The following is a 21462-nucleotide window of genomic DNA, read 5'->3' on the forward strand; positions in this document are numbered from 1 at the left end:
GAAGGAGCTTCTCGTTATTGCCCAGTGGGAGCAGAAGTCCAGACTTCCTAATTGGCCTTCTCTGATGTATACAGTATGGCTAGAGGACTAGGGGTTGATTTATGTGCCTAATTACAGCCTGAGCAGGGTGGAAATCTAAGCTCGTTCCTCATTTATTTGCTGGCATGGGTGGATATTTGACCACAGCTTATTCTGGAATGTTTGATTGAAGCAGAGAAGTCATTGTTGAATATTTTTATATCCTCCTAGGTTGCCCCTTTCCTGTTCTTTTGGCTGGAGAGAGCAGGCTTTTGTTGGAACTTTTTTTTTTTTTATCTGTGCTCATTGGCATTTCCAGGATCTCAGCTTCTTCAACTCAAAGTCTGGGATATAAGATGCAAAACAAAATCCCGGGGACCTCACCACAGTGTGGCTGCTTGGATCCCCAAGATCCTTGGATGCTTTGCCTTCCTTTCCCCATCTTCTAGGGTCTCCTTTTGTTTGTTTTGTATAATATCCTAGGTTTTTAATTGTGCTCAGAGGAAGGAGTAGGGAAAAGCATGTCTATTCCATCTTCCCACAAGCCTGTCCTATGACCTTCAACAGATTGAAATTGGTCTCCCTGTAGAAATTTGCCCGTTTGAAATAGGTTTGCCCTCTTCACCCAGTAGATACTTGACAGAAGTGAAAACGTGAAAAAGACACTTATCCAGGTGCCGGGAGACCTGGGTCTTTGTCTGGGCTTTCTGGCCCTAAGCAGGTTACAAATCTCATGGAATCTCCATTTTCTTATTTTCATGTGGCAGGATAATTTACTGAGATAATTTCTGACATGAATTTTCCCTGCTCTAGAAAGTTTCCCTCCCTTTAAAAAGGAGTCATGTCTGTTTTTTCTTTTTTTCTTTTTAAAATGAGTTGTTTTTCTCCTAAATCCTTTAGGGAGTTGCAGGGCCTTAGGCAGAAGTTTCCAGGCACGAGGAAGATAATCTCTCTAATCAAACTTTTGCTTTAGAAAGCTTAGGCTCCACAAGGTGACTTCAGTCAGCAAGCCCTCCTGGAGGGGAGGAATGCAGAGCTGGGGCCCTAGGGGAGGGAGGCAGGAGGGTCAGGAGAAATGTCACAGAGCCTGAAGAGGGGAGCTGTGGAGTCTGCAGGCACCAGGAGAGCTCAGAGGTCTCAGGGAGGCAAGAGGGCTTCTGCTCAGGTGATCAGGGCGCTGAGTCCACTGAAGACTTGAGCTGTGGCCTTTGGAGCCATAGAGAGTTGATCTAGGCCTGACCTGGGCATGGTTAGGAGGAGCTGCCTCTGAAGGACCAGGCACAGATCTGACTGATAGAAATAACAAAATGTGGGCTGCCCGACACCTGGTGTGAAAGTGTAAAACCCATGAGGGTCCATTGATGGTACCTGCTCTCCTATGCGACAGGGCGTTCTGAGGCAAAATGCAGTTATGCACATTGCAGTCTTTTCTAAGGCTCTCGAGGTTGTCCAAACATAACTAACTCATGGTTTTTATTAAGCACCCAGTCCAGCTAGGTTCCATCTGAGCAAAGAAACATCAGTGAGATCTGGGATTTATCATTTATCATCTCTTTGGGGAGATAATGCATGCACTGGGTGAGGAAGACGCTAAGGGTTAGAGGGTCAATCTAGAAACTACTTGTAAGGATTTTCTCATAAACTGGCTTTGGGCCTCTGACTTTTAGCTTCCTTGTCAAACTGATGATTCTAATCAAAACTATTTAGCTGCAAGTGACTGAAATCTAATTCACACTAGTTCAAGGTCAGAAGGTAGAGCAGAGGATTCCATAACAGAGAGTAATAATAATGAGCGCCAGCATTTATAAGATGCACACTATGTGCCAGGCATAGTTTCAAGTGCTGACCCCTCCCTCGAATCCTTGAAACCATCTCACGAGGTGACCAGGATTGATCATCAGCCCACCTAACGGGTGAGGTCACGGGGCACTGAGAAGAACGAGCTTGTTTAAAGGTTAAAAGTGGTTACCCAGCCACTTGGGAAGGGCCAAGGATGGATAATGGGCATGAACTTAGGAGTGCAGGATGGAGGGGTTCCAGCAATGAAAGTGCTTTGTCACTGCCTCCATCTTCCTAGCCAGACAAACACTCTCCTTAGAACTTGTCAACACCAGCAGAACAGGGAAAGAAAGCTCTGCCTCTTACGGTCCAGGTCTCACAGTTCCCTGCGAGAACTCTGATGGTCCCCCTGGGTTTGTGTGTCTTTTCCAGAACATCAGTAGTGGCCAGAGGGATGGGATGTTCTGGCTGGCTCTGGGTGGGGGTTGTCTTCTACAGTTGACTACAGGGAGTCAGGGGCGGAAGGTTCCTTGGAAGAAAGATGGGGTGCACAGTGGCTCCAGTTACTTCCTAGCAGGGAACTGTTTTGGGAGTGATGGGAAGCTTAGAATTATTTGTGAGAAGGAGGTCTCCCGTCGTTTTCCGGTGTCTGTCTTGAGACTGCCCTGATTTTCAACTTTGAAGGTCATCCTGTGGCCAGATGGTATTGACTCTTTTTTTGCTTGAAGCAATGGTTTCCCGGATCTTTCCCAGCCCCTCTTGGTTCCATGCTAATGGGAGAAAACAAAGAGAGTCTGTCTGTAATACTCATCTTGTCCTAACTTAATCTATGAAGTACCCACTTGTGGTGTCTCCTCTGAAACCCTCCCTCATCATCTGCCTGCCATAGTGGCCACCAGGCCTCTGCTGTCCCCCTCCCTCTACCCTGCACCTCCCTCTCCTCTTTGGCTTCCCTGATCCCATGGCCCCTCCTTTGCACTGACCTCCCGGCAGGCTGTGTGTGTTTGGGGAAGAAGGGGTCCTCTCTGGAACAGGGCTGGCTCACCACGGGAATCAAAAGGGTGCATCTGGATACTGGAGACAGAACACCATTGAAGTCAAGAGGGCCAGCACAATAGGACACAAACAGTGGAGATGAAGCATTCCCATTTCTTTAAAATGAACCAACACACAGAGTTCCTATATGGTGTATCCAACCAGCCTCATCCCGCTGCCCTCCGTGATGACGTGGTCTCTGCGTCTGACCCCCTTTCCCAGACTTCCCCTCCAAGGGCTAAGGCACGGCTTTCCTCTGCACCTGTTCTCCCCCCCTTGTCCACTTGGCTTCCCCTTTCCTCTTTCCTTTCTTTCCCCGTCTCTACCTCTCTTATTTCCTTCCTTCCTTCCTTTCTCCCTGCTGTGATCCAAATGTCGGTACCCTCCCCAAACTCATGTTAGAACCTAACACCCATCGTGACAGCATAAAGAGTGGGAGGTGATTAGGCCATGATGAATGGGATTAATGCCCTCATTAAATGGTTTGAAACAGGCAGAAGGGAGCCCCTTTCCTTTCTGCCATGGAGGGCACAGAAGGCACCTCTATGAGAAACAGGCCTCCAGACACTGAATTTTCTGGTGCCTTGAGTTTGGACTTCCCAGCCCCTAGAACTGTGAACAATAAATTTCTGTTGTTTGTAAGTTACCCAGTCTAAGATATTTTGTTATAGGAGTCCAAGTGGACTGAGACAGAAATCGGCACCAAGAAGCAGAGCACTGCAGAAACAAACAGCTGCAAGTATGGAAGTGGCTCTGGAACTGGGTGATGGGCAGAGGCTGGAAGCGTTTAGAGGAGCAGGCTAAGAAAGCCTGGACTGCCAGGAATGGACATAAAGAGTGGTCCTGGTAAGGCCTCAGAGGAAAAGGAGACAGAGCCTCCGAGATTTTGTAAGTGGCCATGATCAGAATGCTGATGGAAATATGGATGGTAAAGGCCACTCTGTTGAGGTGTCAGACAGAAATGAGGAACATGTTACTGGAAATGGGAGGAAAGGCCATCCTTGTGACAGATGGCAAAGGACTTGGCTGAATTGTTTGTGTCCTCGTGTTCTGTGAAAGTCAGAGTGGCAAGGGATGAACTCGAATATTTGGTGAAAGAAACACTCTAAACCATGTGTTGAGGACACTGCATAACTTCTCTCCGCTGCTCAGAGTAACATGTGAGAAGGCAAGAGATCAAAGACAGAGTTTATACTCAGAGGGAAGCAGACCTTATAGACTTAGCATATCCTCAGCCTGGACAAACTGTAAAGAAGAAAAAAGCATGTTTGGGAGATTGACGGTGTAGCCAGACTAGTGTTTCCGGCAGAGATTAGCATGGACGGGCAGAAGCCAGGTGCTGTGCATGAAGACACGAGGGCATCATCCTGAGGGCACTTCCAAGGTTATTAGTGCTGCCCTCCCCTCGGCCCAGAGTGCCGACCGAGTTCTGGGGGACAGAACGATGCCTGTAGGGGGGCCTTGGGTGCCTGCAGGACCTCAGCACTGCTGTCCAGCACTGCCTCAAGCCTCAGCTCCCACATTCTGGTGCTGTGCTCATCAGTTGCCCCAGCTGTGGTGCGGGCTGCATGTGTCCCCTCAGAGGGCATGGTCAATCCTTCGGCATCTGTGCAGGGCCATCTCCATGGGTGTGCAGAGGGCAGGAGCTGTGCAGGCATGGCTAATCCATCTGGATTTTAGAGGAAGCTTTGGAGAGCTTTAGGGCCCAGGCAGAGAACTGCCACAGGGGCAAGGCCACTGCAGAGACCACCCTCCTCACCAGGACAATGCCCATTGGAGCTGTGGGGGCAGGGTCACCTGAAGATCTCAGACAAGCAGAGCCACTGCCGTGCACCTCCAGCCTGAGAGAGCCACAGGCGGGGGACTCCAGCCCATGAGAGCTGCAGTGTGGGCTGTGCCCAGCAAATCCATGAGGTAGGTGCCACCCGGACCCTTATGGGCCCAAGCCCCTCCTTAGAGTGTCAGGAAGGTGGAAACGTGAGTCAAAGAAGTATAATACTTTTTGCCCCGTTGGGTTCTGGGCTGACTTGAGACCTGTTACCCCTTTCTTCTTTCCTGTTTTTCTCTTTCGGGATGGAAATGTCTGTCCTGTGTGTGCCCCATCCTTGCATTTTGGAAGCACATAACTTGTTCGACTTCACAAGTTCAGAGCTGAAGGAATTTGCCCCAAGAGGATGTGTACCTTGAGTCCCATTCACATCTGATTTTAATGATGTGCAGGTGGGACTCTTGACTTTTGACTCTTGATTTGGTGCTGGGAATGATTTAAGATTTGGGGCACTACCGAGATGGAATGAACACATCTGGCATGTGAGGAGAATGTGAATTTTAGAGGGCTGGGGGAGGAATGCTATGGTCTGAATGTTGGGGTTCCCCCTAAATTTGTTTGTTGGGACCTAATGCCCAGTATGAGTAATACTCTGAAAGTACTAAGAGGTTTGGCCTTTGGGAGGTGATTAGGTCATGAAGGCTTTGCCTCATGAATAGGATGGAGCTCTCATAAGACGGGTTGTGGGGACCATTTCTTCCTCTTCCATCATGTGAGGACACAGAGGCATCATCTATGAGGAACAGGCCCTCACCTGACATCAGAGGTGCTGGAGTTCGTTTGACCTTGGATCTTTCAGCTTCCAGGACTGTGAACAATACATTTCTGTAGATTACAGATTTCCCTGTCTAAGATAATTTGTTACAACAGCCAGAATGAACTAAGACACACATACGCTCTCTCCCTCCCTTGGTCAGAGAAGCCAACAGAGCAGGGGCCAGGCTGGCCAGAAGGGTCAGCCCAGGGCAAGTTCCCTACAGGGATGCCTCCCGATAGTGAGCACCTGCTGTGTCGTCCTGCGCCTGGGATGCCACTGGTGTGGTGTTCATCCTTGTGTCTCCCTCCCTCGCAACCCTGTCAGCCAGGACAGCCATAAGCCTCTTTCCTACTGATACTTGAGGCAGCCTCTTCTGTTCTCAACTGGCTGGGAATTTTTATCTCAGAGTCAGAGATTTGGGTTGTGAAAAGCAGGCAAGCAAACAAACACCTCTCTGCATCCTCCTCCCCTTTCTCTTACCCGGTTTCCAGGCTCTGGGGAAAGAAATCCCATGATTTCTTTTATACTTCATATTGCAATATGTCATACTTCATATTGCCATCAGACAGTGGTGGGCATGGTGCAGGGAGGAGCTGGGCAAAGGGGCAGAGAGACAGCCTTCTTTGTTTTTTGCTTTCCTTCCTGAAACGGAGACGTCAAGTGACCAAGATGTCCTGGCTACACAGTGAAGCACAGAGTGGCTGAAGACACAGCAGGCAGGACAGGGGGGTGTGCACACTGGCAGGCTGTACGCAGGCTGGCCTCGGCCCCAGTGGGGACATGGAGAGACCTTCAGGCGAACCAGGGATTCAGAGACCTATTGTCGGGGTCCTGCAGAAGATGCGGCAATTCCAGCCACCAAGCCAGTCTCACCCTCACGGCCCAGCTGGTTGCAGAAACTCACCAAGGGCAATGGGCCACCTGGACACGTGACTCCCCTGCAGGCACCCTCACAAGCACCAAGTACATGATCCTCATGCCAGAGGCCAAGTCCCCAGGGTGCCCCTTTCTCCCCTTCATGTTCAGCGGGGCCGTGGAGAGAGCAAGAGACCAGGGCTGAGGACAGAGTGATACAGGTCCTTGGTTCCGGCGGCCTGAAACAGGTGCGGGAACCTTTCTGTACTTAGCTTCAACCAGTTGGAGTTTCTGTTCCTTACAGCCAAGAGCCTTGAGAGGAACAGCAGGGATCTGTGCTATGCTGCCATTGGTTGGCTTCTTCCCTGCTCGGGCGCTGGAGGGTAACACAGGGACTAGAGTGGGAAGCCTGCTCAGTGCCAGGCTTGGTGGAAAGCACTTATTTGCCAGGCCTTATTTCCCACGCGGTGGAGCTTTTGACCCCACTGTACAGATGGGTAAGTGAGGACCCTTTCACTTGTCCTGCAACAGAAAATCCAGCAGCCAAAGCCAACAAGGATCTGGCATGGCATCTTCCCTCTCTGACTTGATCCTCACGCTCCACACACCGTCCCCCTGGTCATTCCCACCAGCCCAGCAAGCACTGCTCTCACCTCTGGTTCCTGACCAGCCACTGCGGCCAGGCTGGATGGGGGCCATCAACCCACTGAAGCCCATTGGCCTATTGCCTATTCTGGAGCTGAAGCTCAATCAATCCCGCATAAGTCTTGGGGCCGAGAACTGGGGGCAGGTGGAGGAGGGGGGATGTCTAGAAGGAAATCCTGGGCGCATTCCTGGAAGTGAGGAGGATGGACATTGGACAGAAAGTAGGTACACATCGCTGCAGGCACCCAGACGTCTCTCACTTGCCCTGGCCGTGTGGACAGTTCCTCCCTGGCTGTGTCCGTGCCTCCTCTCCTGCTCTAGGCCCTGTCTGTTCCTGGAGCAAGGTGGGTCCCAGGGACCCACTGGTCCACGGCTGGACCAGTCCCCACATCCAGCCGTGAGGCATCTTCCTTCTGCATTTCAGCACAGATGCTCCCCAGGTTTGTGGATCTGAATTCCCTTCCCAACATACACAGGGAGGTCAGGCTTTGCTGGCCCCCCTCTGCGGTTTATGTTTAAGGCACCATGCAGCCTCCGTGGCCTGGCACCCAGGCAGTAGCACCTGGCAAACATAGCAGTCAGATTCCTTCATCTCAGCCAAGTATAAAATCGAGGTAACGAATCGACTCTTAAGACAACACCATTCAGACAAAGGCAGGGCCTTCTCCCCCTTAAACTCATAACCATGTCTCCTTTCTCTCTGATTCGAGGGGGAGAATTTGGTTATGGTCATCTGACCGGTGGGTGTGAGGTCCACCTGCCTGACGTAAAAAGCCATGCCTCCTTTCTAGGTGAGGAGAAAGACAGAGGCCTGCTCCCCTGAGGTGTGGTTGGAAGCTGGGGACCCAGGTGTGCTGGAAATGAAATGCATTCCTGTTTTTCGTCCCAACGTGCAAACAACTGCACAAAAGCATTAGGGCCCGAGACAGAGTAAAGAATGACTTGTCACCATGGACACCAGGAAATGGCCCCACTTATATATAATAAGGGCTTTAGAGATGCTGGACCATCTGATATTCCAGCCTGGGGCCGCAGTTCCATGAACACACCTATGGCCAGGTTTTGAACCGTGCTCTGGAAACACCTCTGCAGAAAATGAGGCTTTTCTTTTTTGTTTGGGGGTGAGCACAGGGCAGAGGCCTGGGCATCTTCCCTCAGCACCGCTCTGTAACTCAGCACTTAGCATGGCTGACACACAGCAATGTCACGCGTGTGAGTGCACACGTTGCCTCACTGCCGGGGGTCGCCCCACACCAGTGCTGTTGCGGGTGTTGGAGTGGTGAGATCTTCTTTACTCCTCAAGCTTCTACCTGGCTGAGAGCTGTCCAGCAACGGGGACTGCGGGGAAGCAGCAGCAGCAAGAAGAAGCCCCCTGCCCCTCACCCTTCCTCCCTGGACGCCCCCTCTCTGGCCCCATCACACAGTCGCTTGTAGGCTTGGAGGCAGTGGATTTCCCAGTCTGGGAACCCCGATGCCTGTCGGGTGTCCCCGCAGCCTCACGCGGGCTGTGCTGGTCCAGCCCCCGTGAGTTCGAGACCCAGGGGTTCCGGGGTGGCAGGGGGCTCCCACGGCGCCTGCAAGGCCTCAGCCCGGGCGGCTCCCGGAACCCGCGCTTCAGGGCGCCTGGTCCGCCGCCCCCCGCAGGAGCAAAACAAGAGCACGCGCACCTGCCGGCCCGCCCGCCCCCTCGGTGCCGGCCAATTGCGCGCGCGGGGCGGGGCCGGGAGCGCCGGAGCCGGAGCCAGAGCCGGAGCCGGATCCCCGCCTGAGCCGGAGCGCAGCCCGCACCCAGCGCAACGGCCGAGCCGGGAGCCAGCGCAGCCTCGGCCCCGCAGCCCAAGCCCCGTCCCCGCCGCCGCCCCCGGGGCATGGCCTGTCTGATGGCCGCTTTCTCGGTCGGCACCGCCATGGTGAGTGAACGCATCCTTCGCCAGCCGGGCTCGGTTTTATTTTCAAGGAGAGCAGGAAACACACAAAGCCCCGCACGCTCGACCTGACACCCTTCCCTGGAGCGCGTCCTCTGGGCGCTGACCCAGGGCACCCCATCGAGGCGCCCGGCTCCAATCGCTTCTCCCGCCTCTCCGCCCGGGCCACCTGGAGCCTCGGGATGCCCCTCGCACTGGCCGGGAACGCGGACAAGGTGGTGGGGCCGGGAGTGGGGCGAGGGGCAGCGAGCAGCCCTACAAGTGGATCAATGGCCTTGAACCGATGGGCTCCGGGCGGGGGGCGTGCGGCCCTAGGGGCCCAGAGCGCACTGGAGACTGGGGAGGGGGCGCAGCTTGGGCCGGAGGGCAGAGGGGGAGACCCGCGCGCGCGGCTGTGGGCTTGGGGAGCGGGGAGTTCTCGCGCCATCCCCAGGAACGCCAGGCAAGGTCTAGGGGAACAAAAGAGGGAGCTGCCCCCGGAGAGCCGGAGCCCGCGCCTGCACTCCCGAGGACGCCTCTCCCGCCTGCACTCGGGGACGGGGCGGCGAAGGCCGGGGGACACCGAGAGGGGCGAGCCCGGATTCCTGCCGGCCGCCTTTCCGTGCGCGCCGGAGAGAGAGACGCGGTGGCCACAAGGACGCGCATCTCACTTCCCCCCCGGCTCCGGAGAGGGATGTCGGGGTGCCGGCGAGTTCACTGCTGGACACGGTGACTGCAAGTGCTGTTCCCAGGGGTGTTCAGGAGTCTCCCGTTGCTGGTTTTCTGGCATTAGGAATAAACAACGAACCAACCATCGGGCCCCCAGCCACCCACCTCACCTTATCCTAGGGCCCTTCATGCCCACGCCCAGCACTCCAACATCGCAGAGGCAGCTAAACAACAAACGGAAAGTCTTCCGTATTCCACGCCGTGTATCTGTGTAGTTACTACCCGGATAGTCCCTTCCCCGAGGCTGCAAGCCCACAGTGCACGGCACGCCGCGGGGCTCGCCCCGCCCCTCCCCTTATTTCATTTTTAGCATCCTGTGTTTGGAGTCAGCAGGGCTCAGCAGGATCTGACCGACAGTTACCTCTTGCCTTGAGCTCGAGAGAGAGAGAGAGAAAAAAAAACGTAGCCAGGTTTCTGCGCATGCTCCGCGGTGACAACTGCATCCTATGCTTCCAAACAGGTTACTGTAGAACATACGGAGCCTCGCCAGCTCATTATATAATGATTTTGTGTAGAGGATAGAATGGGGCCGCAGACCCGGCCAGGCGGTGGGTGGAGGAGGGGAGAGCCGGGGCGGGAGACCCGCAGGCTGCCTCCGCTCTCTGGGCTGCCCTGCCTTCCCTGGTGGCTTCTCCATAGAAGAGGCAGTGAACAAAACGGAAAAGCCATTTCCCTCCCGGTGACACTTGCTTTTCTCTGGTTGACTCTTTGGGCCACCGTTGGAAATGCTGCCTTTTGCACATGTTCGTCTATTCGGATTCCTAAGTGAGGCTGGCAATGGAAAATTAAGATTACTGATGTTAGTTGTAGGTAGAAAAAGTTACAGATCTTGTATTAGTTGCTAGGTGATTCTTGAAATCCTCTTAGAGCTGCAAAGGTGGCTTGTACATATGGAAAAATAAAGAATCCGATATTTTCAGATACAGATTTTTAATACCACGTTTTTTTTAATGGTATATTATGATTTGATACAGCCCCCAGAGCTCAACTGTTTTGTTATGTGTAAACTCTAGTGGCAGGGCTCATTTTTCCTCCCTGAAAACTTGGTACTTTAAAAAAGTTTCAACATTTCTAACCATGCACAGCTGTCCCACCCTGAAAGCACTAGTCCGATCTTAGAAGCTGAGCAGAGTTAAGCCCCAGCTGGTCCTTGAATGAGAGACCACCTGGGCATTCTGGAGGCTGTAGGTTTAAAAGACAAATAAATTTAAAATAAAATAAATTATGTTCAAGTCATAAACAGCTCTTCAGAGATACGCAGCTTCTGAAGCTTTGCTTTTCCTTCCCCTCCTGCTCTGGGGTCCATCCTGGTGTGGGCCCTCCGAGTTGTGTCAAAGGAGGTGCCTAGGACTGAACATGGTAGGGTCAGGGGGCACACAAGGGGTGGCAAGTGTTTCCAGTGAGAGGGTAGTGTTTGGAGCTGTTCTGGGATTCCGAGGAACCCCTCCAGCACAGAACAGGCTCTGGCTCAGCTCAGGGTGAGATTCCTTGTTTATTCTCCTCTGGACAGTCGCCTTGAGGACTCTTGGTCAGTGCATCTTCCTCTTATGTGCTTAGGATGCTTAGGTGGGTACCCAGGCTGGCAGCAGTGAACCAAAGAGAGACGATAGAGAGCTGCATGCTGTGTGCTGCTGACCGGCTCCTCTTCCTGTTCCTGACTGCCTCATGAGGCTGGGAGAAAAAGTTTCTGTGTCCCTGGTGGAAATGGAGTGAATGCAGCTCACCATGCCCTGGGGGTGGCTTACTGACGGTTAGAGACCCTCCCCAGCTAAATAGGCATCTCTATCTGCCCAGGATTCAAATTGCAATCACAGGCCACTCTGCTCAGAGCCCAGGAAAATATTCCCATGAACAGCAGCCAGGAATGATCCAAACAGGGTCTCTCTGGCATTCCACATCTATGAATGAACTTACTATGACTTACAGTGGATTGTGCCGCACGAATCCTATGTGGCCCTGTGCGGGGGTGGGGGAAGGTGGAAGACAATGCTTCAGTAGGATAGGGAAACAGAAGAGTGAACGGGGAAAATGAGAGAAGAGGCATTTGCTTTAATTTTAATGAGCTCAGGAGGCTAAGGAGAAGCTCGCTGTAACCTACATTGCCGGCAGCTCTCATCCGAGGATGTGTTTCCAGAGAGCTGGTCTATTTTGGACTGACAGGCCACTGCCTCGCATCACACAGTTTCCATGATTTTATTAATTGGGTGAGGCTGTTGGACATCATGGAGGAAAGGTGGTCAACTGTATGCATTGCTTTGGTGTTGGTTTATTTGGGCTGGGGCTGCATGATTTCTTCCGTGTGGATTTTCCTATAATGGACAAGGGCTGGGAAGACACCGAAACACCCACAACTCACCCACGGAAGGCTAAGCAACAATCAAGGGCTGCTACAGAGGCTTGTGGCCTCAGACTTGGAAGCCTCTCATAGCAGGGTCCGGCCTGGCCACACCCTGATCGTGGGTCTTGGGCAAACCCGACAATGTCTCTGTGCTTTCTATGCCTCCTCTGAACTGGAGATGGTTGTCCTGCCCCCCAGCGCCCCTGTGCCTGTTAGAGTTGTGGAGGCAATAAGAGGCATGATCTATCTATACAGGCTAGAGTTTAATAGGCACCTGGTAACTGCTGGGTCCATAGCCACTATTGTTTCTAATCACTTACCTAGCATGCACAAGCCATCATTAATTAATACTTGAAATGACAAGTACTTGACTCTGGCTTATCTTTTTCTTACTCCCAAATCAGTTTAGCCACCGAGCTTTGTCCTCCTGGCCTGTCCCCTTGCCTTCAGCCCCACCACGCTCAGCGGATCCAGGCCAGCAACACCCCACCTGGTTCACAGCAGGAGACACTTCTGCAGTTCTGATCCTGTCATTCCTTCAGGACTCCCCAAAGAGCTCCAGATAAAATGCAAAACCCTTACTCAAGTCGGCAAGCCCTTCCCCACAGGCACATTATTTGCCCCTCTGCTCTCATCTTACTCTAAAGCCCCCTGACCTCCTGCCCAAATCCACACTCCAGCCCCTGTTTCTCACAGGTCTCTGAATACCCCACTCTCTCATGCTGCTGGGACTTTGTATATGCTGTCCCCTAGCAGAGGCCACCAGGAGCCAGCACCCCTCCCTCTCACCTTGTTAAACTTAGCTAAGATTCTATTTCTGCAGAAAGACTTCGTCCTGCGTCTCCCCGTCTCAGGGTCTGAGTTGCATTAGAAATCCCTTCTGAGTTACCCACATTCTCTCTCAGCCTGGCTTTTGCCTTGACCTATTGTGATTAGTTGGTCTTCCTCAAAATGAAAGAAGCCAATCACAGGCACATACAGGGAAAATGCACTGACCGAGGGTCCTCAAGGCGACTGCCCAGAAGAAGATAAAACCAAGGCATCACAGAAGCGCAGCGGAGCCTCTCAGCAATCCAGAGGCTTTCTGCCGGGCTCCTGCCTTGGCCTAGTGTAATTAGTTGCCTGTTTTCTTGCCTGGGGCCAGATCTTGAACTTGAGCTTGCTAGGTCAGGGCCCCTGTCTGTGGGGCTGACTGCTGACCCCAGGGCCTTATCTGGTGCTCAGTTTGTCCAATGAATGAGTGAGAGTGAGTGAGTGAGCAGATAGAGAGTCTAGCAGAGAAGGTCGGGCCCTCATGATAACGTAGGGGTGGTGTGGGGGTTGTTCACCCCGTATTAGTGTGGGCTTCAGCCACAAGAAAGAAGCGCCGGTCCCTGGCCTTCAGCAGGGGCCCCATACCTGCAGTGGGTGCCTGGAGAGAGGGTGCGGATGGTACGTGGCAGCTGGGCTCCTGGGGTGGAGGTAGAGGGGGCCCATGATGGGGGAGGAGTTGCTCAATCCCCCGATGCCTTGCCCCCAGCTGCATACACAGCCATCGGGGGTCCCATGATAGAGCCCGAGTCTGCCAGCAGGATGGGTAGGACCCAGCACGTGCTGTGTCTTCACTTGTGTGGCGAGGTGAGAACAGAAATGGACACTGGGACCAGGCCTGGAGGGCACGTTGTTCCTCAGCTTTCTTGACACCCCCCTCCAAAGCCCAGATTTGGTGCTTTTGGGGCTCATTTGGAACCCAAGTGAGCTCTAAACACCTGGGGCAGCAGGATAGGGCCCCAGAAGGCAGGCTGAAGGGCATGGGGCAGCAGCATGGGGCCCCAGAGGGCAGGCTGAGGGGCACGGGGCAGCAGGATGGGGCCCCAGGGGGCAGGCTGAGGGGCACGGGGCAGCAGGATGGGGCCCCAGAGGGCAGGCTGAAGGGTATGGGGCAACAGCTCCTTCAAGAGGCCCTGCCGAAGGGGCAACAGGACCAGCTGGGAGGAGGCTTCAGGGTCACTCCCTCAGGGTCTGCATCTTGTCATTGCTCCAGAGCCCTAAGAGTGAGGAGTCCCCTTGTCAGACATGCACAGACCCTCCCAGCTCTGCTCTGGAATGCGGGAACCCACATATGCTGGTGTCCAAGGTATCCTGCATGCCAGCAGACCAAGCTCAGCTTTGTCAGAGTTTCACTCAGCACCTGCAGTTTTGTGCGCACAACATTCTAGCTCAGAAGCTAAGTTTTGATTTTGTGAAGGTCCTCAGAGGTAGGAGATGCCTGGGAGGGGTGTGTGTGCTTTTGGCACTGTGGAATGTTCTCTCTCGATTTGGAAGGCAGTGAGAAAAATCACAGCAATTTGCTCCCCAAGGCTTCTTCTGTGTTTTGGAGGTACCTGAAGCGTATTGATTTGCTCACGGTTGCCAGGCCATTAAAAAAGGATATTCCTTTCTTTGCATAGATACTTCTGGGTTCTTGGCAATTGGTTACAGCTCATTTGACTCCCAGTGGCAGCTTTAAAAGCCAATGCTGGCTGCAAAAGATTGGGCACCCTCCTGATGCAGTGAGATGAACACCTACCTGTTTTTTGATGACTCAAATTCTGGGATCACTTCTGCTACTCACTCGATTGTGGGAATCCGAACAGGTTCCTTAAATTGTCTGTGTCTCAGTTTCCTTGTTTGTTTCACAGATTAAAAAATATTAACCATTTCAACTCTACAGTGCTATTATGGAGATGTAGCAAGAGAGTAGAGTTGTAAGTGATTTGGAAATTTTAAATGCAAGACACAAAGTCCAACACCCACAAAACTCAGCTCCTCAGTGACGTCATCACTTCTGAGATCTTCTTTTATGAGAGTGCACAAGACAGGCACAAAACAGCTCTGTGCAAATAAAACTTCGGTTATTTATTTCTTAGGCACCTGGTGTGCCTTTATTGAGGTGTTTAAAGTGAGGGGACCGTGAACAGACCATCGCTTGTGGTGGCCAGTGTATTGTTCTTTGAGGCAAGTGATGATTCATTTATTATAGTTTTGTGATTAGATTTTATGATTCCAGAGTAAGATTGTAGCGTAACACTCCGTTAAGTGGTTTTTTTTGAGATGGAGTCTCACTCCGTCACCCAGGCTAGAGTGAAGTGGTGCAGTCTCGGCTCACCGCAACCTCTGCCTGCTGGGTTCAAGCAATTCTCCTGCCTCAGCCTCCCGAGTACCTGGGACTACAGGCACGCGCCACTACATCCAGCTGATTTTTTTTTTTTTTGGTAGAGACTGTGTTTCTCCACCTGAGCTCAGGTGATTCACCCGCCGCCTCGGCCTCCCGAAGTGCTGGGATTACGGTCGTGAGCTACCGTGCCCAGCAGCATTTTTTCATAGAAGTGTGACAGAGATGATAAATTCCTCTAGGTAGGCACGTTTCTCCCGGGGCCAAAGGCACTCTTGCAGTGAAAGAAGTGTTGCTATTAATAACCAGTGACCCCGAGCCTGATGGCGAATCTCTCCATGTTCTTTCTCTTGATGCAGGTTATAACATGTCTCGATGCTTCCTTTGGTTTTTCTAGAATGCCAGCAGTTACTCTGCAGAGATGACGGAGCCCAAGTCGGTGTGTGTCTCGGTGGACGAGGTGGTGTCCGGCAGCATGGAGGCCGCCGAGACGGACCTGCTGAATGGGCATCTGAAGAAGGTGGACAACAACCTCACAGAAGCCCAGCGCTTCTCCTCCTTGCCTCGGAGGGCGGCTGTGAACATTGAATTCAGGGACCTTTCCTACTCGGTTCCTGAAGGACCCTGGTGGAGGAAGAAAGGTAGGGAGGGTGGCTGCTTTGTGTATCAAGCTGGGTGGAGCCTCTGAAGGAGGCAACAGATTGTTGGGGCAGAATCAGGGTTTGGAGGTTGGGAGGCTGAGCTTCTCGTCCCAGCACCGTCCTGCTGCGGTCAGTTTATTCCGTTGCTTTCTGCCTGAGTTTACCTCACCTATAAAATGAAGAGGTTGGATTTGGTGATCTCAGAGTTCACAGTCGCTCTGAAATTCAACGACGTCACTATGGAGAATTTCACAAAGACTGACCGGTGTTCAAGTGTGCTTGTTCCTGGCACGTGCTCAGAGAGTCCTCTTTTGTGGCTTTAATTCATGTCCATCTTTCAAGTTGGAACTGTTTTCCAACCACCCAGAGCAAAATGGGAGACAGATGCCCCCTCCCGAGCGTTAAAAACTTTTAAAAAGTGGCCAGTGACCTATACTGACCTCTTCAGAGACCCATCTTGAAAGGATTCTTTTGTGGGTGGTCACGGTGGGCTAGAAAGAAAATTAAACTGTTGTAAAATGAGGTGTATCAATTAAAGTAGAAAAAACAGAGAGCATGGAGCTCAGGAGGTCTCTGAAACGCCACCAAATGCAGGAGTTTGCCACCAGCTGATTGCGTGTTACAGGGAATTGATGAGCAGTGGTTTGAGTTTTCTCAGCAACTTTTCTGGCTCTAGAGTTTGGATGTTTGTAGGGTTAATGCCACCCTGGGTTGGTGTGTTTTGTTTCCAACCCGATCTGTTTCTTCTTGTGGAATTTATCCTTCGTCTCCTTCTGCTCCATGTACTCCTCGTCTGCTCCTAAGTGGTTCAGACAGGTGGGTGGGGGAAGCTGATAGGGAGAGGACATGTCAGACTTTGTCAATAAACTGTGGTCCCTAGTTTCTGCGAATCAGGGAAAGCAACTTGAAAATCCATGAGGACTTTGGAATAATACAAATGACTCAGGTACCCTTGGAATATTCTAATTTTTTTAGGGCTTTGAACTTAAAACTGGATTCAAATCTTCTTTCACTTTGACTCTTCAAAGTGAAACCAAGACTCATGTTTTAAATTTTCAGTTGTCTTTCTTCTTTTCCCTGTTATATTTTGTTTTTCTACCTTCTTGAAGCTAAGTCTTTGAGGCCCTTGGCATGGGCAGTCCGGTCTTCGTTGTAATCACAATTTCAGAGCCTCGACAGAGCGGTCCCTGTTGGTGGACCAGCTGGGGGCTGGAAAACTGTATGTTTGTGTTTGCACAACCAGAAACAGATTCTTTACCTTCCCAGCAGACAACGGTACAGCACTGTGATGCGACACCTGCATTTTCAGAGCACAGCAGCCTGTTTTGTTAAGAAAGCAGCTCTGTGAAGGGCTCAGATGTGGGCTCCTTTGATCCTATTGACATTTCAGCATAGGGTTATAGCCGTCTCCTTCTCAACTTACAGAAAGATTTCACAGACAAATGTATCAAGAAACCAGGCCACCGTGCCATGTTTTGTGGCCTCATTTGTCTATAAAGGCAAACTGGCAAAGCCCTGAGCAACATGGAGCGACTTCAGTCTGTTATATGTTGCCTTGGACATGTTATGATAGTGGAAAATGCTGGGGAGGGTGTCTTGTAAAATTAAGATGGGTTGTAAGGCAGAAATGTAGGCATCTGAAAACTGGTGGCATCTGGGTTTGAAATGTGTTGGCATAAGCCTGGCACACAGGTGTAGCCAGTGTTTGCAAGTGAAGAGTATCATTCCCCTACCCAGTGTACTAATCTGTTTTCACACTGCTATAAACAACCACCTGAGACTGGGTACTTTATTTATTTATTTAGTTTTTTTTTTTGAGACGGAGTTTCGCTCTTGTTACCCAGGCTGGAGTGCAATGGCACGATCTCAGCTCACTGCAACCTCCGCCTCCTGGGTTCAGGCAATTCTCCTGCCTCAGCCTCCGGAGTAGCTGGGATTACAGGCACGCGCCACCATGCCCAGCTAATTTTTTGTATTTAGTAGAGACGGGGTGTCACCATGTTAACCAGGATGGTCTGGATCTCTTGACCTTGTGATCCACCCGCCTCGGCCTCCCAAAGTGCTGGAATTACAGGCGTGAGCCACCGTGCCCAGCGAGACTGGGTACTTTTTAAAGAAAAGAGGTTTAATTGACTGACAGTTCTGCATGGCTGGGCAGGAAGCATGGCGGGGAGGCCTCAGGAAACTTACAATCATGGAGGAAGGGGAAGGGGAAGCCAGGCACATCTTACATGGTGGCAGGAGAGAGAGACAAACAGAGAGAGACAGACAGAGAAAGACAGAGAGAGAGAGAGAGAGAGAGAGAGAGGAGAGAGAGACAGAGAGAGACAGACACAGAGAGAGAGACAGAGACAGAGAGAGACAGACAGAGAGACAGAGAGACAGAGACAGAGAGACAGAGAGAGACAGAGACAGAGAGACAAAGAGAGACAGAGAAACAGAGAGACAGAGAGACAGAGACAGAGAGGAGACAGAGACAGAGAGAGAGAGAGAACCCACACATTTTTAGACCATTAGGTCTCATGAGAACTCCCTCACTATCATGAGAACAGCGTGGGGAAACCGCCCCCATGATCCAGTCACCTGCCACCCACTCCCTCCCTTGACATGTGGGGATTATAATTCAAGATGAGATTTGGGTGGGGACACAGAGCCAAACCACACCACCCAGTATGTGACTTGTCACCCTTATATTCTCTAAGTGTTTAAACCGATCACATGAATCGTCACAGTTAGCCAGCAAGTAATGGCTCTTAGCTGGGGAGGAGCCCAAACTGTCCTTTCTTAGAAGCCTGGGTGGGTGGCCACCAGATAAAGACTTGCCCTACAGTAACCTTGTGGGCCCAGGCAGGGGAGGAGCCCAAAATGGGCCCCCAGGGACCTGCCCATGAGTCAGAAATGGGTGGAGCCAGAGAGGTTGACAGACAGGATGTGTCTGGTGTGTTCCAGCTGCTTGTTTCTACCGGGGCCAAGGGTAGTTTTGCTGTCTGGCTTCCTCCTCACTGCCCTCCTAGCGATAGCAGCACCTGCGTCTGTCTTCCCTCTCCCTGCTCCTCCTCCCCTGCGCACCCCATCCTCTCCTTTGTTCCTGGTGCCTGCAATTCAGTCTAGATAGTTTATCATTCCAGCACACAGACTAGAAAGGAAATGGAGGCAAAAGTGATTAAGGGACTTGCCCATGCTCCTGGGCTCTAGAGGCATAGGCCTAGGATGAAGGCAGCAATTTCTAGCTCTGTGCACTCCAACACAGCGGCCATGCCTTGCCTAGCGCAGGGCCTTATGGGGCGCTGGGTCCACACAGCCAGAAGGGAAGCAGAGCTCTTCCTGGAGGCTCTGGTGCCCACAGGGTTCCCTGCTGTTGGTGGTTTGGTTGCTGCTGCTGAAGAGTTTTTCCTGCCGAAGAGAGCTTGATGCCAAAGCCCTCTCTGTGCCCACTGTTCTCCCATCACCAGCCTGCTCTTGGGTGCTGCGTCCAGTTGGCTGCAAACTTGGGTTCCCCAACTAAAAGCCAGGACAATCAATAAAAGGGCACGCTAAATGTGGATCATGCATTGGGGCTGCAGGAGAAGCTGCCCCCCACTGGACCTGGCCCACACAGGTCGCCACCCTCCTGGTCCACCTCTGTGTCTGCTGCTCCTCCAAGTTGGCCTCTTTTGCCCCTCCCATGCATGGGTTTCCCTCCTCTCCTGTTTTTGCCCCTCCGATTGCTGGTGGTAGGCTCAGTCCCCAGTCGTGATTAGGTCAGGCTGAGAAGCCAGAGCCCAGCCACACCCTGTATTTCTCGCCTCTCACGGTGACAGAGTTTGTCTTTGGCATCATCTCTGTGTGACGTTGGGGCAGGGGCTACTTCTCTGACTGCTCTCAGTGTATTCATTTTGCTGTCTGTATCAAGTCCATTGTTTCCAACTTTAAAAAATTCAGTTTGATGCATTGAGTGAATTGTAATGATCACACTGAGGCTGGACGTCCGAAGGTAAGAGGTGAAGGAGTTTGAACTTGCCAGGCCCCGTGCTTCACAGTGGGGCAAAGGAAACAGGAGCTCAAGCACAGAGATGATTTGCTCAAAGGCAGAACCTGGGCTGGGCCCCAGCTGTTCTGACCGGCAGTCCGAGTTCCTTCCCGTTACAAAGACGCCGGAACACTCTAGCTGATTGCAGGAAAGACTCTTTCTCACACAGTTTCTCCCAAAACATGGTGCTGTGATACGAACTCAACATAGAGTGCCATAGCAAAGCTGGGCATTGAGACCAGAATAACTTTATGAACTCCTATGTAATGATTTTAAAGAGGACTTTACAGTCCTTGAAGGAAGGTGATGTGGGAAACAATGGTGGTATTTTTAAGAAGGAGATGCCAGGCACTGATTCTTTAAAAGTTTTGACCTTGACGATTACTAACCATTGAATATGGCGTTTAACAAAACATCTTGTATTTTCAATTGTAGTTACATTTTCACCATATGATTAATGATGTCTTTGGGGGAAAAACTACATCATATAATAGATTTCTAGCAGAGAACATAATTGTGAGAGGAACTATTCTCAGGAGAGAGAAGTGCACCTCAAGGATAACTTCCTCGGCTTCGGATACAGTAATGACTGTCCCTCAAGGAATTCATTCACGTAGCTTGTGCTGATGGGACAAGTGGCTCGGAACAATATCAGCTTTGGTGCCGTCACGCAAACCATGTTGGGGACGGATCAGAGTGGCTTGGTTTAGTTGCTCCTTCTCACCGTTAGGTGTGACTCTTTAGAAAGGGCCTTTGCTTCCTGCAGGGTAGACACTGTGATGAGAACATTTAGGAGAGTGGTTAAGAGTAAACTCACAGAATAATTTTTTTTTTTTTGGTGACAGAGTATCACTCTGTAGCCCAGGCTGCAGTGATATGGCATGGTCTCGGCTCACTGCAACCTCTGCCTCCCAGGTTCAAGCGATTCTCCTACCTCAGCCTCCCAAGTAGCTGGGATTACAGGCACCCAACATCATGCCCAGCTAATTTTTGTATTTTTAGTAGAGACAGGGTTTCGCTATGTTGGCCAGGCCGGTCTCAAACTCCTGACTTTGTAATCCTCCTGCCTCGGCCTCCCAAAGGGCTGGGATTACAGACATGAGCCATCGCACCCACCCTAAAATTTTTCTTAGGTAAAGATGATGGGGATGAGCAGATTTTATTGTAAGCTGCTTTCAGAGCACATTTACACAAGGGTCTCATTTTAGTAGGATGTGATTGACCACAGTGAACACATGGAATGCTTGGGTTCTCATCCACTGCCCATCCCTTAGGAGATCCTGGGGGTTTCCATGCGTGGTTGACTGACTGAGAGCCATTCTTCAATCCACTGGCTCATGGGCCCAGTTCAGGAGGGATCTGTGCACTCTCCATGTGGAAAACTGTGACGTAAGGTTCAGAGGTGCGACCAGGGTCATGGGAGTAGGGAGGACTCAGAACCAGGTCTGTGGGATTTCAAGCCGAAAAGGAGCTTAGCAAGTGCTCAGCCCTGACGTGGGCACAAGACTGGACCACCAAGGCACAGCTGCTCCTAGCCCTGTGTTATGAAATGGTTTGGGGTGGCCTTGGCTGTAAGCTAATGTATTTTCCTGTTAATCGGCCTGCTTGGATGTCAGCGGCCGTTGGTCATTTACACGGATTTCCTGTCCCTCTGGAGAGGCTCTGGCTCCTGTTTCCTCACCAGGAAGGAGGCTGATGTGAGTGACGTGCTTCCTCTCCAACAGCTGAAGCAATTCTCAGAAATTAGACTCACCCCCCAAGATTACCTGGAGGTAAAGAACAAATGTTGAG

At 51.7% G+C, this 21462-nt stretch overlaps 1 protein-coding gene and 1 long non-coding RNA gene across 3 annotated transcripts in view; one reads left to right on the plus strand and one right to left on the minus strand.

The window, feature by feature from the left end:
• Nucleotides 1–763: 763 nt before the first annotated feature.
• Nucleotides 764–9790, minus strand: LOC103789673 (uncharacterized). The gene is made up of 3 exons (XR_004737726.3): nt 9661–9790; nt 2781–2871; nt 764–2567 (listed from the first exon to the last, which is right to left on the minus strand). It is a non-coding gene; the product is annotated as an uncharacterized LOC103789673 (long non-coding RNA).
• Nucleotides 8690–21462, plus strand: part of ABCG1 (ATP binding cassette subfamily G member 1) — an 82385-nt gene continuing 69612 nt past the window's right edge. For both annotated transcript variants that reach the window (XM_035283233.3, XM_035283234.3), the window contains exons 1-2: nt 8690–8827; nt 15419–15662. In XM_035283233.3, coding sequence (XP_035139124.1) covers nt 8786–8827; nt 15419–15662 — 286 coding nt within the window. In that variant the 5' untranslated portion in view covers nt 8690–8785. The remainder of the gene's footprint in view (nt 8828–15418; nt 15663–21462) is intronic.

Source organism: Callithrix jacchus, chromosome 21 (genome assembly GCF_049354715.1).
Source record: "Callithrix jacchus isolate 240 chromosome 21, calJac240_pri, whole genome shotgun sequence".
NCBI classification, from domain to species: Eukaryota; Metazoa; Chordata; class Mammalia; order Primates; family Cebidae; genus Callithrix; species Callithrix jacchus.